This window comes from Oryza sativa, chromosome 9 (assembly GCF_034140825.1).
Source record: "Oryza sativa Japonica Group chromosome 9, ASM3414082v1".
NCBI classification, from domain to species: Eukaryota; Viridiplantae; Streptophyta; class Magnoliopsida; order Poales; family Poaceae; genus Oryza; species Oryza sativa.
In genome coordinates this window covers 22,743,899-22,758,431 of record NC_089043.1, presented here as the reverse complement: position 1 = coordinate 22,758,431, position 14,533 = coordinate 22,743,899, and the positions used below count along the sequence as shown (strand labels likewise).

General features: G+C 38.8%; 2 protein-coding genes across 14 annotated transcripts; both read right to left on the bottom strand.

Annotated features, from left to right (window-relative positions):
- Nucleotides 1-6,459: 6,459 nt before the first annotated feature.
- LOC4347377 (F-box protein At3g22700) lies at nucleotides 6,460-10,127 on the bottom strand. Of its 4 annotated transcripts, none has more exons than XR_010735081.1 (7): nucleotides 10,027-10,127; nucleotides 9,572-9,703; nucleotides 8,094-9,385; nucleotides 7,942-8,001; nucleotides 7,727-7,814; nucleotides 7,320-7,376; nucleotides 6,460-6,730 (listed from the first exon to the last, which is right to left on the bottom strand). XR_010735081.1 is itself a non-coding variant. In XM_015756950.3 (7 exons), exons 3-7 carry the CDS (start codon nucleotides 9,354-9,356, stop codon nucleotides 6,692-6,694), a joined length of 1,512 nt encoding a protein of 503 aa, XP_015612436.1. In that variant the 5' UTR covers nucleotides 9,357-9,385; nucleotides 9,572-9,703; nucleotides 10,027-10,127; the 3' UTR covers nucleotides 6,460-6,691. The 4 variants fall into 4 exon arrangements, 2 of the variants coding, with proteins under 2 accessions (XP_015612436.1, XP_015612437.1); XM_015756950.3 differs by having other exon boundaries at nucleotides 7,727-7,819; XR_003238576.2 differs by lacking the exon at nucleotides 9,572-9,703.
- Nucleotides 10,128-10,719: 592 nt separating this feature from the next.
- Nucleotides 10,720-13,988, bottom strand: LOC112936148 (uncharacterized). Of its 10 annotated transcripts, none has more exons than XR_010735089.1 (6): nucleotides 13,926-13,988; nucleotides 12,069-13,413; nucleotides 11,869-11,997; nucleotides 11,649-11,744; nucleotides 11,517-11,560; nucleotides 10,720-11,014 (listed from the first exon to the last, which is right to left on the bottom strand). XR_010735089.1 is itself a non-coding variant. In XM_066304234.1 (6 exons), exons 2-5 carry the CDS (start codon nucleotides 12,172-12,174, stop codon nucleotides 11,546-11,548), a joined length of 336 nt encoding a protein of 111 aa, XP_066160331.1. In that variant the 5' UTR covers nucleotides 12,175-13,413; nucleotides 13,926-13,988; the 3' UTR covers nucleotides 10,720-11,014; nucleotides 11,517-11,545. The 10 variants fall into 10 exon arrangements, 1 of the variants encoding a protein (XP_066160331.1); XR_010735087.1 differs by having other exon boundaries at nucleotides 12,082-13,413; XM_066304234.1 differs by having other exon boundaries at nucleotides 11,517-11,563; nucleotides 12,082-13,413.
- Nucleotides 13,989-14,533: the final 545 nt, after the last annotated feature.

Below are 14,533 nucleotides of genomic sequence, written 5' to 3'. Positions count from 1 at the left end.
TATTCTTTCTGCAGCTTCCTAATAGGTGTGTTCAGGTTCAGAAAGCATGCTCATGTCACATGGCTAAGTTTCTGAAAAAGAACACTAGGATGATACAAGAACAGGTAATCAGTCCTAATTACTTGCTGTGAACTCATCATGGGCATCAGAGAGAGGCTTCCTGGTTAAATTAAAGCAGCAAGGCAGAGGGGAATAAGAGAGGAACCTTATGTTGCACATGACAGTAAAGGGAGGTGAAGGTTAGTGCCATACTCATGTCAAAAAAAAATTAGCAACTTACCCATGTGAATAGTTGGCAAACCGCTGGAAAGTAACCTAGAAAGATTAGATGCTAGCTGATAAAAAAAACTGAAAAATTTTCAGCAAGAACATGTACATGTCTTTGAGTGGAAGGGACAATGAGGAATAAGATATTAAGATAACATTTGTTCAGTTTAATACCCATTTGTCAAAATCCTTTACTTTTGTCATTAGTTAAATTGATCGGTCGATCTCGACCTAGCACCATCACTACGGCTGGTAAATCTCTGTGGGGTTTGAGTGATTACCATTTCAACATCAAAGTTACAACTTTATAATCCAAAGCACAATTCTTGAAAAAAAAAGTTTTTTTCTCACCCCTGCTTGGTGGATCCAATTATTTCACCATCTTCTCTGCATTGTGGTTTCAATCAATTGCTGCACTTTTAACTATTTTTCTATCTGTTAATTTGAACCAAATTACACTTCGAAATTTCCTTGCGGATGGTTTTTACAAAACTGAAAAATTACAATCAAGAAGCAGCAGCAGCAACAACATAGCACATTGCCTGAAGTTCAAGTCAACTATTCGAATTAACTTTTTTTATGTTTCGTACCGATGTAAAGTATAAACAGATAAATAATTCTCACTAATCCACCATCACTCGCGCCTAACTTGAGGTTAGAATGCGGTCACATGGGTGATGAGGAGACATGTTAGGTGTCACACATGGTTGATAATGTTTGAGTAATATTGGAGATGGTAACAGCAGGGGAATATATATGAGGATGATTTCGATTCAGAATTCAGATCCCATCAAGGGTGTGAGGACAATACGGAGGCATATGCAGCACATGGTTAAGTTTAGGTGGACTTATCACCTGATTAACTAAGATAAAACCTGTACCTGTGACTGCGATGCAGTTCTTTCACAGCTAATTCTTCCGTTAGTTCTCTGACAAATTATGACATTTCTCAGGCCTGGTTGCAGTTGCCGCCAAGATCTGATCATATGCCGTCTGTTACTTCAACAACTTTTTTTTTCTAATTTCTTTTCACAGTTGCATCGAGCTTACGCGGATAGATCCAATCGGAGAATGCATCTGGATGCACTGTCAAAAGGTAATTAGAATTGATTGTCGGTTAAGAACATTCTGTCACCGAAAGGTTGAAACAGTTAAAAAAATGTTGCTTCAGACATAATGCGTCTTTTTTACTTCAGTTTTCACATTCAGTCATTTCCTGTTTGCAAAAGGCAGTGCCTATGGAATGCTAGGAGTAGCCACCAAAATATTGAAGCATCTAGCTAAGCTAAGCTATTGTACATTGTTAAAGCTACTAATTCACTATTATATATAGCTATTTTAGTCACATTCTCCGAAATCAAAACAGTTAAGACATCTATGAACAGGGGGTAAAAATGAGTGTCTCACATTTTGTCACCTCTTTGAGGGTACCTACAATCATAGATCAAGAAAGCCAAATTACCACAAGCAATGCTCCTAGTCTCCTAGTGGTGGTTACTGGTAGTATGTGTTTTGTTTGTAAATCAAACGGTTGAAAGCTTTGTTTGTAAATACTCTTTTTTTTTTGTAAAAAAAAAAGTATGTGTAGCAGACTAGCAGTACTCTTTTACTACCACAAGCAGGCTGGTTTCTGTCAGATAAGAACATCCTGTTACCACTGCAACAGTTAAAAATGGCAGAAGAATGGAATTTTTAACTTCTTCTAGGTTCTTTCATCCAGTTACTGTTACTCTGTAATGTGTGGTGCCAACCTATGAAATGCTAGACATAGCCTGATAGCCGTGCAATTTTTTCTAGCCTGAACAAAGCTGAGCACAAATTTATGAGCTCGGAGCATCTGTCTGCCTCTCTGGGCCTTCATAGTCTGTCCTAGTAATTTGCTACTAGCTCCAATTGTAGCGTAGAGCTGCCTACTCCATGGTAAGAATGCAACAGATTCAGTTCAAATTAGTGGTCATAGAAATCAAGATAAGAACAAGATGCATCTGTCACGAATCCTGAAGATTAATTTGTAGCTCTTCACTTCATGTCAGCTGATGCTTACACAGAACAAGATATTTGACCTGAATCTTTATGTGGCACTGGCATGGATCAATCTGATGCCTTGATTCAATCAGAAAGGAACAGGATATTTCACATTTCTCTTGTCCTAAATTATGATCACATTATCATAAACAATACTACTATGATGCATCTGTGCTATCAGCAAGATGTGGACTTGGGGTAGTTCAGGTGGCACTACCCCATGTTTGGTGTTTTTCCCGGAGAAAACGTTGCAAAGTGATCGACTTGTCCCACACAAACATCAGAGTTCAGAGCTCACAAGAGGAGGCCCCATCTGTATCACTGCCTGAACTTTACATGTTTGCATTGCAAGATTGAAACTTTATTATTATTATTATGCAGAGTGGATGCCAAGAAGCAAGAACAGTGTGATCTGTTGATGCTACCTGCTACTACTGGTTGCAAATTGCAGAGCTTTAATCTGTTTAATTTGCTCTCACTTTCTTGGGTCATTTCAGTGCTCCCTACGTACGCACAAACGCCTATTGGCTGGAGATGATGCTTCAGTCCTTAATTTCAGGATTTTGTTCCTCTTAATGCACACATCCATGGCCTTTATCTTTATGGTTTTAGGTATTTTATCTGTATGGGCAAAGATCACAACTTGTGCACGCTTGAGTTTAGGTTGTGCATTATTTAGATCTTTATGGTGATTTGATTAGGTGAGAGAAGATTTGGAAGATGAACTTATCCGCACTTAGGAATGAGAGAACAGACAAAATAATCAGTCACATGCATGTTTGCAAACATGTGCAAAGAAACTGGATGGAATTTGATTAAGTTTGCTTTGAATGATTGAGGTTGAGGCTGTTTGGGGGCAATATAATCTTAGTTGATCCGATGGCCAACTCTATGATTGAACACCAACCTCGATTGTATCTCAGATAATAGTTTATTTTTCGGTCAACATATTTTAGTTTGTAGATATTTTTGTTCATAGTTAGATTCATGAACGGAAAGGTTTTTTTCTGGCCTTCCCAAACAAGTCTAAGGCTATATAGATTCAAAGAAAAGCAGAGAAAAAGAAAGAAGTCCATGACTCCATGTGACTACTAACGTTAGGGAAAATATATATTATTTTCATGCTACACTCTAATGAAAATATAATAGATTCTATATTAAAAATAGTCTAGCCTTTACGTGGACCAGCCAATTAGTAGTACAAACATGCAAACTTTTCTTTAAAATGTGCTCTTCAAATCACATTTAGTGATATTAAAGGATGGAGGTAGTAGATCACTCTCAGGTTGGATTCAACTTCAGCAGGTTTCGGGGTAGTTTTATGTTGTTATATCGTGCTTACGTTTTATTTTTCAATGCTAGTTTAGGAAACAAGTGGTAAAAAATATAATTCCCTTTTGTGAAAATTAACACTTCCCGGCTCTTTTTTTACATTCCAAAGCTTTAAAGGTTATGACTATACAAAAGTCGGATATGATCGTTTTGCAGCTGATAAGTCGTAGAAATATGAGTTAAGGAAAAAAATAATTAATAGGTAAAACTTCCATAGTTGTATTATTTGTAGTTTTAAAGTCAAAGCTGAAAAATAGACTATGCTTAAAAAAACTACAAAATTAAGTTTCAAATTCTGACTTTGGTTGTGGCTAATCAAGCAGAATTAGCATATGTCACTTCAATTTGTTAATAAAATTTTGGACCACATTCAAGATGAGATATGCGCTAATTTGTTAATAAGGAATGCTAATTTTTCACTTGAATAGAATATCATAATCCCATTAACATATGCTGACTATGTTTTAGAAAATACTATACACCAAAGCATATGAAAAGAAAAGAGTAAATTTCAGAAAACTGCAACTTTAGTGACAAAACTATTAGTTTGCTGCAACATTAGCGACATGTTTCAGTTTGCTGCAACAATAGCGTGGAAAATTATCACAAAACTGCAACTTTTACGTTATATGCTGCTACAGTACAAATTATCACAAAACTGCAACTTTTACGTTATATGCTGCTATAGTACTGTAGCAGCATATAACGTAAAAGTTGCAGTTTTGTGATAATTTTCCACGCTATTGTTGCAGCAAACTGAAACATGTCGCTAATGTTGCAGCAAACTAATAGTTTTGTCACTAAAGTTGCAGTTTTCTGAAATTTACTCAAAAGAAAATGACAAATAGGAGAGTTTCAGAAAATATATATGTTACCTCCATCCTTGACTAATAACCTACCTGGTCCTGCCAATGCTGAGGTAGGCAGCGTTCGTTTGGAGGACATTGAGGGAGAAAGCACCTCGTTTTCCGCACGTACGCTTCCCAAACTACTAAACGGTGTGTTTTTTTTGTAAAAAATTTTTATAGAAAAGTTGCTTTAAAAAATCATATTAATCCATTTTTAAAATTTAAAATAATCAATACTAAATTAATCATGAGCTAATGGCTCACCTCGTTTTGCGTATCTTCTCAATCTACTCAATCCCCTTCTTCTCAAACACACCCTAGTGTCTAGGGAGCAGAAACTCTTCAATGAAGCTTCCCTTCAATTCAATCAAAACATTCTCTCTCATCTGTTCTCATCTCTCATCTCTGCTCCCTGATTGTGCCTGTGTCTGCATCTGCATCCCCAACAAGAACACAAATGCAAACGTCAAAAATCCTGAGCTCCAATTCTCTCCTACTACTACCTGCCTGCACAACGCCATGCCTGCAGCACTCGATGACGCCTGCTCCCCTTTCTTGAAATGAACAACGCCGCAGCACCGTCTCACCATGCATTTTTCCTTGCAGTTTTATCGGGGTTTTTTTCTTTTTCAGGCCATGTGTCGCTCGAAGCCTGAAGAAACCTGCATTTTTTTTGCTGGGATAGACCGGTCAGTGCCATGTCGCAAATCATAGTACTCCTGACTGTCGATCTCTGAAACAGATGACGATGACAATGTTCAGAAACTTGGACACTGGATACGAGCAGAAAGATTCTTCAACCGAGCAGTGTTTGTTTTGCAGGAAGCTTTTAGATTACAAGGCGAAATGGGAGCTGGTAGATAGATACACCCCATCGAAAATAATGAACTTCTAAGAATAATTGGTTCTCTTAGAACAGAGGAAGTATTGGTGTTCATGATGTGACGAGATTGTTACGCACAATTTGAAAGTTTCTTGATGAGTATTAAACAGAAATTCCGATTAATTTTGATGGACACACCTTGCAAAAAAAACTTGAACATCTATAATGGACAGCCAAAATTTAGGAAATATATGTTAGTTTTTTTTAAGCTAAAAGATACTACCACCATCAAAAAATATAATGAGTTGAAAATTGTGTTTGGTTGAAATATTTGGTACTAAGGAAATATTTGGAATTAAATGGGAGAAAATTGTGATTGGTTGAAAAGATGAAAGTAGGTGAAAAATTTAAATTCGTGAAATGTTATGATCGTTTGAGAAGAGAATGTAGGTGAAGAAGTGGTTATATTTTAGGACCGCTTTTAAATGCTAGAAGTTTATATTTTGGGATGGAAGAAGTATGTTATAATTTGAGCATATTCCTAAAAAAGAAGGGTGGTGATTAGGGGCTGGTAATTTGTCAAAATACTCCCTCCATTCTAAAATATAAGTATTTTTAGCATAGTGACAAGTCAAACATTTTTAAATTTGACTATTAATAGAAAAAAAATAAAAAAGATCAATCATGTAAAATTGATGTTACTAGATTTATCATTATACAAACTATCATAATATCTAACTCTTTTTATTTAAAACATCTTATTTTTATATATATTGTTGGTCAAAATAGCATCTCGGAGACCATGTTAGAGTTCAAAAATGCTTATATTTTGGGATAGAGGGAGTAGTAAAAAAAAGAATAAGCAATATTAAGTTAATGGAAGTGTAGCTATTTTAAGTAATATCTCATGATCCAGCTGAAGAATCCTTGCAGAGTTTCTGACTTTGCACAGATCCAGCTCCAGAACTTTTTCAATTTCCAACCCTCGGTTGCTTTGGCCTACGCACAATTGCAGTCTTTTTGCATGCATGATCCAAACCTTACAAGTTACAAGAACATGAAAACATCAAGGCTTGTGTTCTGGAACTTGTCAGGACTCAGGACTATCAAATGCACAATTTGCAAGATAAAATACTGGCACTGGATGGAAGATTGGAAGATATCTGCAGGAAAATTTCTTCGTTGTGATGAATGCATTGACACCATCAACATTGCGGTAAACAATAACTGACATTAGCAGTAACATTTTAAGAAAAGATGACAGACATAATGGCGTCAAAGATGATAGGCAGATGCCATGGTTGAACAGACAAAAGCTAAAAGTGTCAGCTCAGTTTTGTGCTGCTACAAACTTAAGGATCACCAAAATATCATGAGGTTAACATTGTCGTCGTTGTCATGAGCCAGATATGCCAACAGCTGAACTCGAAGTACCCTGTGAAATTGTGGGAGTTGGGATCAAATACAAGAGTTAGTCATTGCATGCCAGGAAATGCAAAGTGCAATACTTATTAACCCACTGCAAGACAAAAAGGTAGCAGTATTTCTTATATTTCTTTCTTTTTTCTTATGGGTAAAGGATATGCTGCTGGCCTAAATGATCTAAAACCATGTAAACTGTGACGATTATTTGCGGTGCACTTGTTATCTTACCTTTTGTCTTTATGATGAATGAAACAGTGCACTATGGCTGTTCATAGCATAAGGTAAGATTGCACAAATAAAGGTTTTGTCCTCAGCATTATTTATTCAACATTTTCAGTCAGCATGTCAATTGTGTTTATGTGTGTGTAGTCTGGGGTGCAAAACATCAATAAATTTGGTGTCAATAATAAAAATATGATTACAAGACACAGCTACGTAAAGGGAAGTAGGGAACACTGTCATACCAATATATGAAAATAGAAGGTCATTATTTCATTTGTTTCTTACTGAAAGAAAACGGTCAGAACAGGAATAAATAACAAGAACCCACAGGCGCCTATTTCAGTGAACATATATCATATCTTTATAAAAAAAGCTACCTGATCTGCCACATGGCTTTCCTTATTATGGGCAGCACCAGTTGTGTTGTTCATGACCTAAATATAGGTAAATTTTGTCAGTTTTACAAGACACAAAAACAAACCACAAATAGTTATAATTAGGCCCTCTTTGTTTTTATGAGCTAAAAAGTGTAAGTCTAAAAAAATAAGCAGTTTTTTCGTTTGGCTTTTTTAAAGCCATAAGCCAGTATTACACTATTAAGCTAAAAGCTAGGTTGGAGAAGTTTTTTTTTTTTGGCTTATGTGAGATAGAGGTATAATTTCATCCTTAAATTTAGGACTTTAAATCCATCGGCTTATAAATTATATAAGCCAAAAGCTGACTTAAAAAACTAAGCCTAAACAAAGAGACCCTAAGAAGTAAACACATCAGCCCACCCACATACCGTTAATACTTCATGCATGTTGTCGAGATTAACACACAATATCTCTAGTACCCGCCTATACTCCAACCAGTTGATCAGCCGCAGGGAACTATCCTGCAGCATTCACACACAAGATAATTGCAATAGTTTTAATTACAATATATTCACAGCTATTTTTTACCAGAAATATGAAAAGCTGCACAACTTCCAATTCGATGCAGAAGCAGTAAGTTTACCAAATCTGGTGTCTGCTGCAAATCTAGTTTGATCTCCATGCCCATTTTATCTGCATTTTCCTACAGAAAAGAGTAACTATGAGTTAGGAATTTGTCAAACCATCAAGAAAAATTCGTGAATCCTATTATGTAAAGAAAGTCTAGCTATATACATAAATCTTGTGTTTCATATCATGGATACTTCTGCAATGATTCTCTAGTCGATGGAGCCTATCCATCCACACTTCCCACTTCTTCAATTTCCAACCCTCCTGTCGCTTTGGCCTACGCACAACACCAGCCTTTCTGAATGCATCCAACCGTACAAGCGACTTCACAAACATAAAGCATTGCATGTTGTTGCGGGGGCTGAATCTCAATTGCTTCACTAACTTGCTCGACTCAATCTCAGAATTCTTCCCCATCAACTCATAGAAATATAGGTTCTTATTAAAATCATGCAAGATAATCTTATCACCGCAGATCCAATGTGGTCCTGGAACTTCAAGCATTGATAAGCGAATGTTGTACTTCTGACTCCAGCTTTGCTCTATCTTGCTGTCAATTGTCCAGATATGCAGCTTCCCTGTCTCGTAATAGCTTACAGACACATTGCTATCAACCTCTGTAATCAGCCACTGGTCAGGATCACCAAGCACATAGTTTGCAGGATCAACTGCTGGGAGCTGTAACCACTGGAAAAGTTCTTCACTGAGATCAAAGGTCACAACTGCATGTTTCCAAACACTTTCCTCATCTTCAGTCAGCCAATACATTGCCCCACCAACATTGACAACTCCAGATCTTTCCACACATCTCAAGCTTAAAGCCTGTGGAGTTCTAACATCTCTCCATTTCTCATCACCGAGTGTGTAAACTTGAATTATGCTGAAGCTAGTACCAACATGGAGGTGCTCGTCACGAAGAAAGTGCATTACCTTGTATTGTTTTGTCACTGGGTGAAACCCAAAGCTGTAATAAGAGAAGTGATCAGTCTTTGAGTTCCTGACAGGTTTTACTAGATGCATACATTCACCAGTTGCAAGGTTGGCTATCTTGATTGTTGATTTATCCGAGTGTAAACAAATAAGTCCATTGCATGAAGCACATAAAAAATCATCAGGCTCGATCACAGGTACAACCCATTTTGATGGTGACCATGCTTCATCAAAGAGGATTGCTTCACTAGGGTAGAGGAGATGGACTAAATTCTCTCGTTGAAAGAAAAATAGGGGGCGACGCGGCGCACGCTGGATGTGCACCATGGCAAACTGAGGATCCCGAATAATGCCATCCCATTGCTTGCAGACACCACGGCACCTCAGCAGAGTGCTTACCGGAAGCCTCAGAAGTATCAGTTCAACAATGTCTTGCGGCAACAAGGTCATGCAAATTTTCTTGCTTGGCTGCATTGCCAAGGCTTTCTTAGAAGCCATGGTTTGCTCCTAGGATCTACCAGATCTTCCTGAAAGCAATAATTTCACAAAATTTCAGAACAAACCTAATCGAGGAACGTATAAACCATGCATTTAATACATTTAAGCAATATAATTCAAGTCAATTTTAACTATCACAGAGGTTTTTTAGATAATGAACTATCACAGAGGAACAATGGAACTGAAGAAACTAATCACCACCATATCAAGATTACCCCTTTCTCCTCCTTATGACTGCCCAAAAGCTTCATGGTACTAACATATCTTTGCCCATAAAAGAGGGGGGAAAAACTTTTTTTTTCTACTCTGACAATATCATCCACTCCTGCATTCCTTCGCTTTCTTCCCTGTCATAGTGTCACTCCTCTGTTAGCCAATTTCCAGGATAAGCATGCTCCTACTTCTGAATCTAATTCAGGTGGGATCAATCAAGAAAATTCAAGATCAAACACCCCTCAACTCAAGGAAAGCCATCACTATTCATTTATCAACCTAAAATTCACACAAAATTCTCCCCCACTCCAAGACAGAAAATTCTCCCGGAATCCACAGTAACCACACGAAGAACCCTAACCACATCTCATCCTGTCGCCAAGGAACCAACAGAAACCAATGCCGAAGTAACACCCACTCCAGAGAAGGCGAAATTTTGCGAAACTTTGCCACTTACGAACGCATCGACGAACCCCGCCGCCGCCTCGGCGTCCGCTCCCCTCGCCGCTGGTGGGTTTCGGTGGTTTCGAAAGGGAAAGAGATCTTATTTTTTTAATTATTTTAGTAGGGAAAAGACAAGAAGTGTATACTACCTTCGTCCAATAATAAATTCATTTTTAATTCTTTACATTTGTTCTGAAATAATTTTATTTTTAAAGTAATTATTACATCAAAATTTGTGAAAGTAAAAAATTAATTGTATTGGAAATAGATAACAAAGTAAGAAATAGTTGTATTGTGATTCGATAAAATAGGAATATATTTTTTTATATTGGAATATGTGTGAGATGGATAAAAATATTAGAAATATCTACCAACGAGGAAGAGGAAGGCCCAGTATGACCCACAAGGCCTAGAAGCACGTTTCTCCCAGGAATACGTTTTTGCTACGGGATTACGAATTCGGAAAAAACGATTTCACTTTTGGTTTGCGTACTCTTATGCTCAAACTTTGGTTGAAGAAGAGCGAACAGCATGGGCCTCATGCAAGCTTATCTCACATCCTGGTTGGGATCACACCTCTATGCAAAAACTGACCACATTTTTTTTGCTTTTGCAAAGATTTCAGGCCACTCTCCAAGAGGTCTAGCATGTAATCGAACCGTATGAATTTCTAATACAGCGATAAAATTTTCCATGGATATAATAATAGCCATGAAAACTCCATTAACATAATATAGATGGTGACTAAAACATCACTGGTTTAACATGACAGACAGCAAGAGTTCAAAAATCCTTCAAGAAAACAGAAGTGGAGGTTCTCAAAGAAAAACTAAACGATAGAACGGATAGTAGCAAGAATTCCTGCCACATAGAACCATAATGCCATGTGAATTTCAGTAATCTTCAAATCGTCACCATCATCTCGCATGGCCACCACCGAGCAGAAGTGTTGAAGGTCGAAGCCACTAAGTAGAAGAACCAGATGTGGGAATCCACACACCCTGTGAAATGGAGTAAAAGTACAAGTGTTTGGTACTATCATCAAGTCTATGGGGGCCTAGAATCCCCACAAAACCTCAAGACAAGGGAATCTCTCAAATTCCAAAAGATAAATATATAATACTGGTTAAATTAACTATAGAAGAATACACCATGAAAGATTGGAAGTGTAGCGAAGCTTGTTCAGTTCACATTTTCACTAGAAGTGTATTTACTAAAACCTTGACAATTTGTTATTTTCATATTGTGAAAATATGCCATAAGTGGATTGCTAGAGTAAAGAACTCATTGAATTCAGTAGCTATACAACTTAACTCGTATACAAGATGGAACAATAAACACATTAGGGAGGTCAGTCATCTGTACAAATGGAGAGAACATGGTTAATTAGTTATCTTGCGAGAATTTAAATTCCTTGTATGTTGCAGATGGGATCAGATCGAAACATGTAAAAGGAGATTGCGACCTGTAACAGAAAAGATTAGCGCCTACATAGACATTTACCTGATCGCGTAAATAACTTGTTATCATCCTTAAGAGGTCACCACCTTCTTGATTTGAGGCAGATAGGCAGGTTAGCTCTGTCAATTAGCAATGTTTCAGCGATATATGTAAATATTGTTTGCTAGAGAATACCTTAACAGTATCTCTTAGTCTATTCACATAAGCCTTTAAATCATCCAAGTCCTGCTTCTGCTCCAACCAATTAAGACGCCGGAGTGGCCTTGGATGCTGAACTCTCAGGCAAGATATTTGTTACAATACTACTTGCAGTTTACTTATAAACTCCTAATATCATCACGCCTTTGATAATACAAAAGCTTTTCAACTCCCATTTAAATACAGGATTACCTACCTGATTTGGACAATCTGATAGACAACGCAACATTTGATCAATTCTCATGCTTATACACTTCAATGCTTCATCATCCGGTTGACGCAGCAACAGCCAGTTGGTTACTGTGTGGAAATTCTTCCTAGTTACCTACAAAATGCAAAATTGTAAACTTGCATAACAAATATCTATTAACAGTGCTGACAGTTTAACCAACGTACAAGATAATCTTACTCCAAATGCTGCACGTCTTTCCATGTATCCTCTAGCACGCAACGGTTGCTCTCCCATGCTTCCCACTTCTTCAATTCCCAGCCTTCCTACCATTTAGGTCTACGCACAATACTAGCCTTCTTGTATGCATCTAACCGTACAAGTGATTTCACAAAGGTGTAGGATTGCATGTTCCCTGGCTTGCGGGGCGTGAAATCTAACAGCCTATCTGCATTGCTCATTTTAACCTCTAGGTTCTTTCCAAGCAACTCACAAGAATATAGGATGCTACCATATTGTTGCGACAAAATCTTATCCCCATGGAAAATATTTGGTCCAAGAATGCACTGCGGTGAGGACTGGATCATGTACTTCTGGATCCACCTTTGCTCTAGATGGATGTGAAGAGTCCAGATCTGAATCTCACCTATAAGCTCTCTGGGCTGATTTTGAGTAGTTTGAGATGTTGCGATGCATACCTTTCCATCTATCTCTTTGATCCAGTACTGATGAGGACCATAAAATGCGAAATCTTCAAGTACTACTGTTGGCAGTTGTATCCGTCCAAAACTTTCTCTGCTAAGATCAAAGGAGATGACTGCATGCTGCCAACTAGCTCCCTGGTCTTCAGTTAGCCAATACATTATTCCATCAACGTTGACTACTCCAGAGTTCTTCACACAGTTCAAGCTTAGAGCTTCTGGGGATCCTACATCTTTCCATTTCTCATCACCAAGTGTGTGAACTTGAATGGCATAGAAGCTGTCTTTTGCACGGGGGTGAGCCTTACGGCTATCACCAAGGAAGTGTGTGACCTTGTATTTTTTGGTCACTGGACGAAATCCAAAGCTGTACAACGAGGAATAATCACCAGCCAAATTCTTTGCAGGTTTCTCGAGATGTAGGCATCCACCAGTTGCAAGGTTTATTATCTTGATTGTTGTTGTCTGTGTGTATAAGCAAACAAGCCCAATATTGGATGAACCACAAAGGAAATCATCTGGCCCAATCACTGGCACTGCCAATGTTGACTGTGAAAAGGCTTCATCAATGAGGACAGAATCACTAGGGTGCTCACTTGAAACTGACTCTCGAGAGAAGAACAGGAGCGCACAACGGGTCGCAAGCATGAGGTGCGATGTTACAAAATTGGGATATCAGATTATGCTGTGCCACTGCTTGCAAACACCACTGCATCTCAACAAAGTTTTCACCGGAAGGCTCAATCAGGTCTTTCGGGAGGCAGTCGATGAAGCATTCTAATTTCTATTGCTTACTTTACTTGATTCGGATTTCTCAGGAACCATAGTGACAACAATCTAATCCCCCAACATAGTGAACTAGACAATCCTTCTGCAAAAAAGGAACATCTTCAAGATGCTGATTGGGCATGCAGCATAGAGAGTACAGATTGAACTTACACGCAAAAATAACACAGAATATATGCAATCCATGATTAATTCATTTTTAGTTTCATCTACTAAACAATTGATAAATAAATAATTCGTTAGCATCTCCAACATTATGCCCGCAGCAAAAAAAAAAAAAAAAAACTCTAAACTAAAATAATCCCAAAATCCTGACCCTTCAGCCAAATGATTTATCACTATCGCCACAAAAGAAGATTTTTTATTAAATTACCATTCCCCTTTCCTCTCTAACTCAAGAAAAAAAAACAGACACCATTTTTACCACTCTACAAAATTCAGATGATGCTTACTACTCATCATCGCGCCCGTCGAACCCTAGCCGCCATTACAGACGGAGAAAGAAACAAAACAGCCGAACCATCCCAAAATCAAGCACGCGATGAGCGCTCCACGGGAGCAAAGCCGGCGAGGGGAGAGGATGGGAGGGAGACTTACGGGAGCACGATCAGATGAACTCCGCGCGCAGCCGCCGCCATTGGTGGGTGGGAGCTCTCCTCCTCCTCCTCTCCTCCGTCGGGTGGTGTGGGCTTCCGCGTCCCACGGCCCAGCCAACGGCCCACCTGGCCCAGTCGTCGCTTCCTCTCTCCGCCAAAAATACGCTTTCGCTTCGGGCTTGCGGGTTTCTTCGGCTCGCGCGCTGTACTGATTCCGTTTTCCCTGATAGCTGACGGGTTTTATAGAATACGCCTCCGGAACTGGCAGAGGGGAACGGAAGAGTCTCCTTGTAGAGGTTGGTAGCCTAGGTAGGTCTGCGTCCCGTGGTAGGAGCATCTCCAATAGTCTCTCCAAATGTCTATTTGGCCAACTCTCTATTTAATTTAGCAAATCAAATTGTCTTTTACTCCAACAGCCTCTCCATTCGTCCTCTTTATTCTGAGTCTATGACAATTGGGCCCACATGTCAGCCTCTACACCTCCTTTTTTTCTCTCACCTTTCTCCCCTTCTCTCCAAACCCTCCTTCCCTCTCCCATCCGCCGCCGCCGCCCTATCCCCATCCCCACCGCCGCTCGGGCTGCGTCGCCATCCACCGCCGCCGGGGGCT

What these genes read in the sequence shown, in the direction of transcription:
- LOC4347377 (XM_015756950.3), bottom strand. Translation starts at nt 9,356, where the DNA reads ATGGCTTCTAAGAAAGCCTTGGCAATGCAGCCAAGCAAGAAAATTTGC. An exon ending in ACATGCATGAAGTATTAACG is followed by an intron (nt 7,377 to 7,726) that starts GTATGTGGGTGG and finishes ACCTATATTTAG; the next exon opens with GTCATGAACAACACAACTGG. An exon ending in AAAGCCATGTGGCAGATCAG is followed by an intron (nt 6,731 to 7,319) that starts GTAGCTTTTTTT and finishes ACAATTTCACAG; the next exon opens with GGTACTTCGAGTTCAGCTGT.
- LOC112936148 (XM_066304234.1), bottom strand. Translation starts at nt 12,174, where the DNA reads ATGGTAGGAAGGCTGGGAATTGAAGAAGTGGGAAGCATGGGAGAGCAA. An exon ending in AAAGACGTGCAGCATTTGGA is followed by an intron (nt 11,998 to 12,081) that starts GTAAGATTATCT and finishes TGCATTTTGTAG; the next exon opens with GTAACTAGGAAGAATTTCCA. An exon ending in TATCAGATTGTCCAAATCAG is followed by an intron (nt 11,745 to 11,868) that starts GTAGGTAATCCT and finishes CTGAGAGTTCAG; the next exon opens with CATCCAAGGCCACTCCGGCG.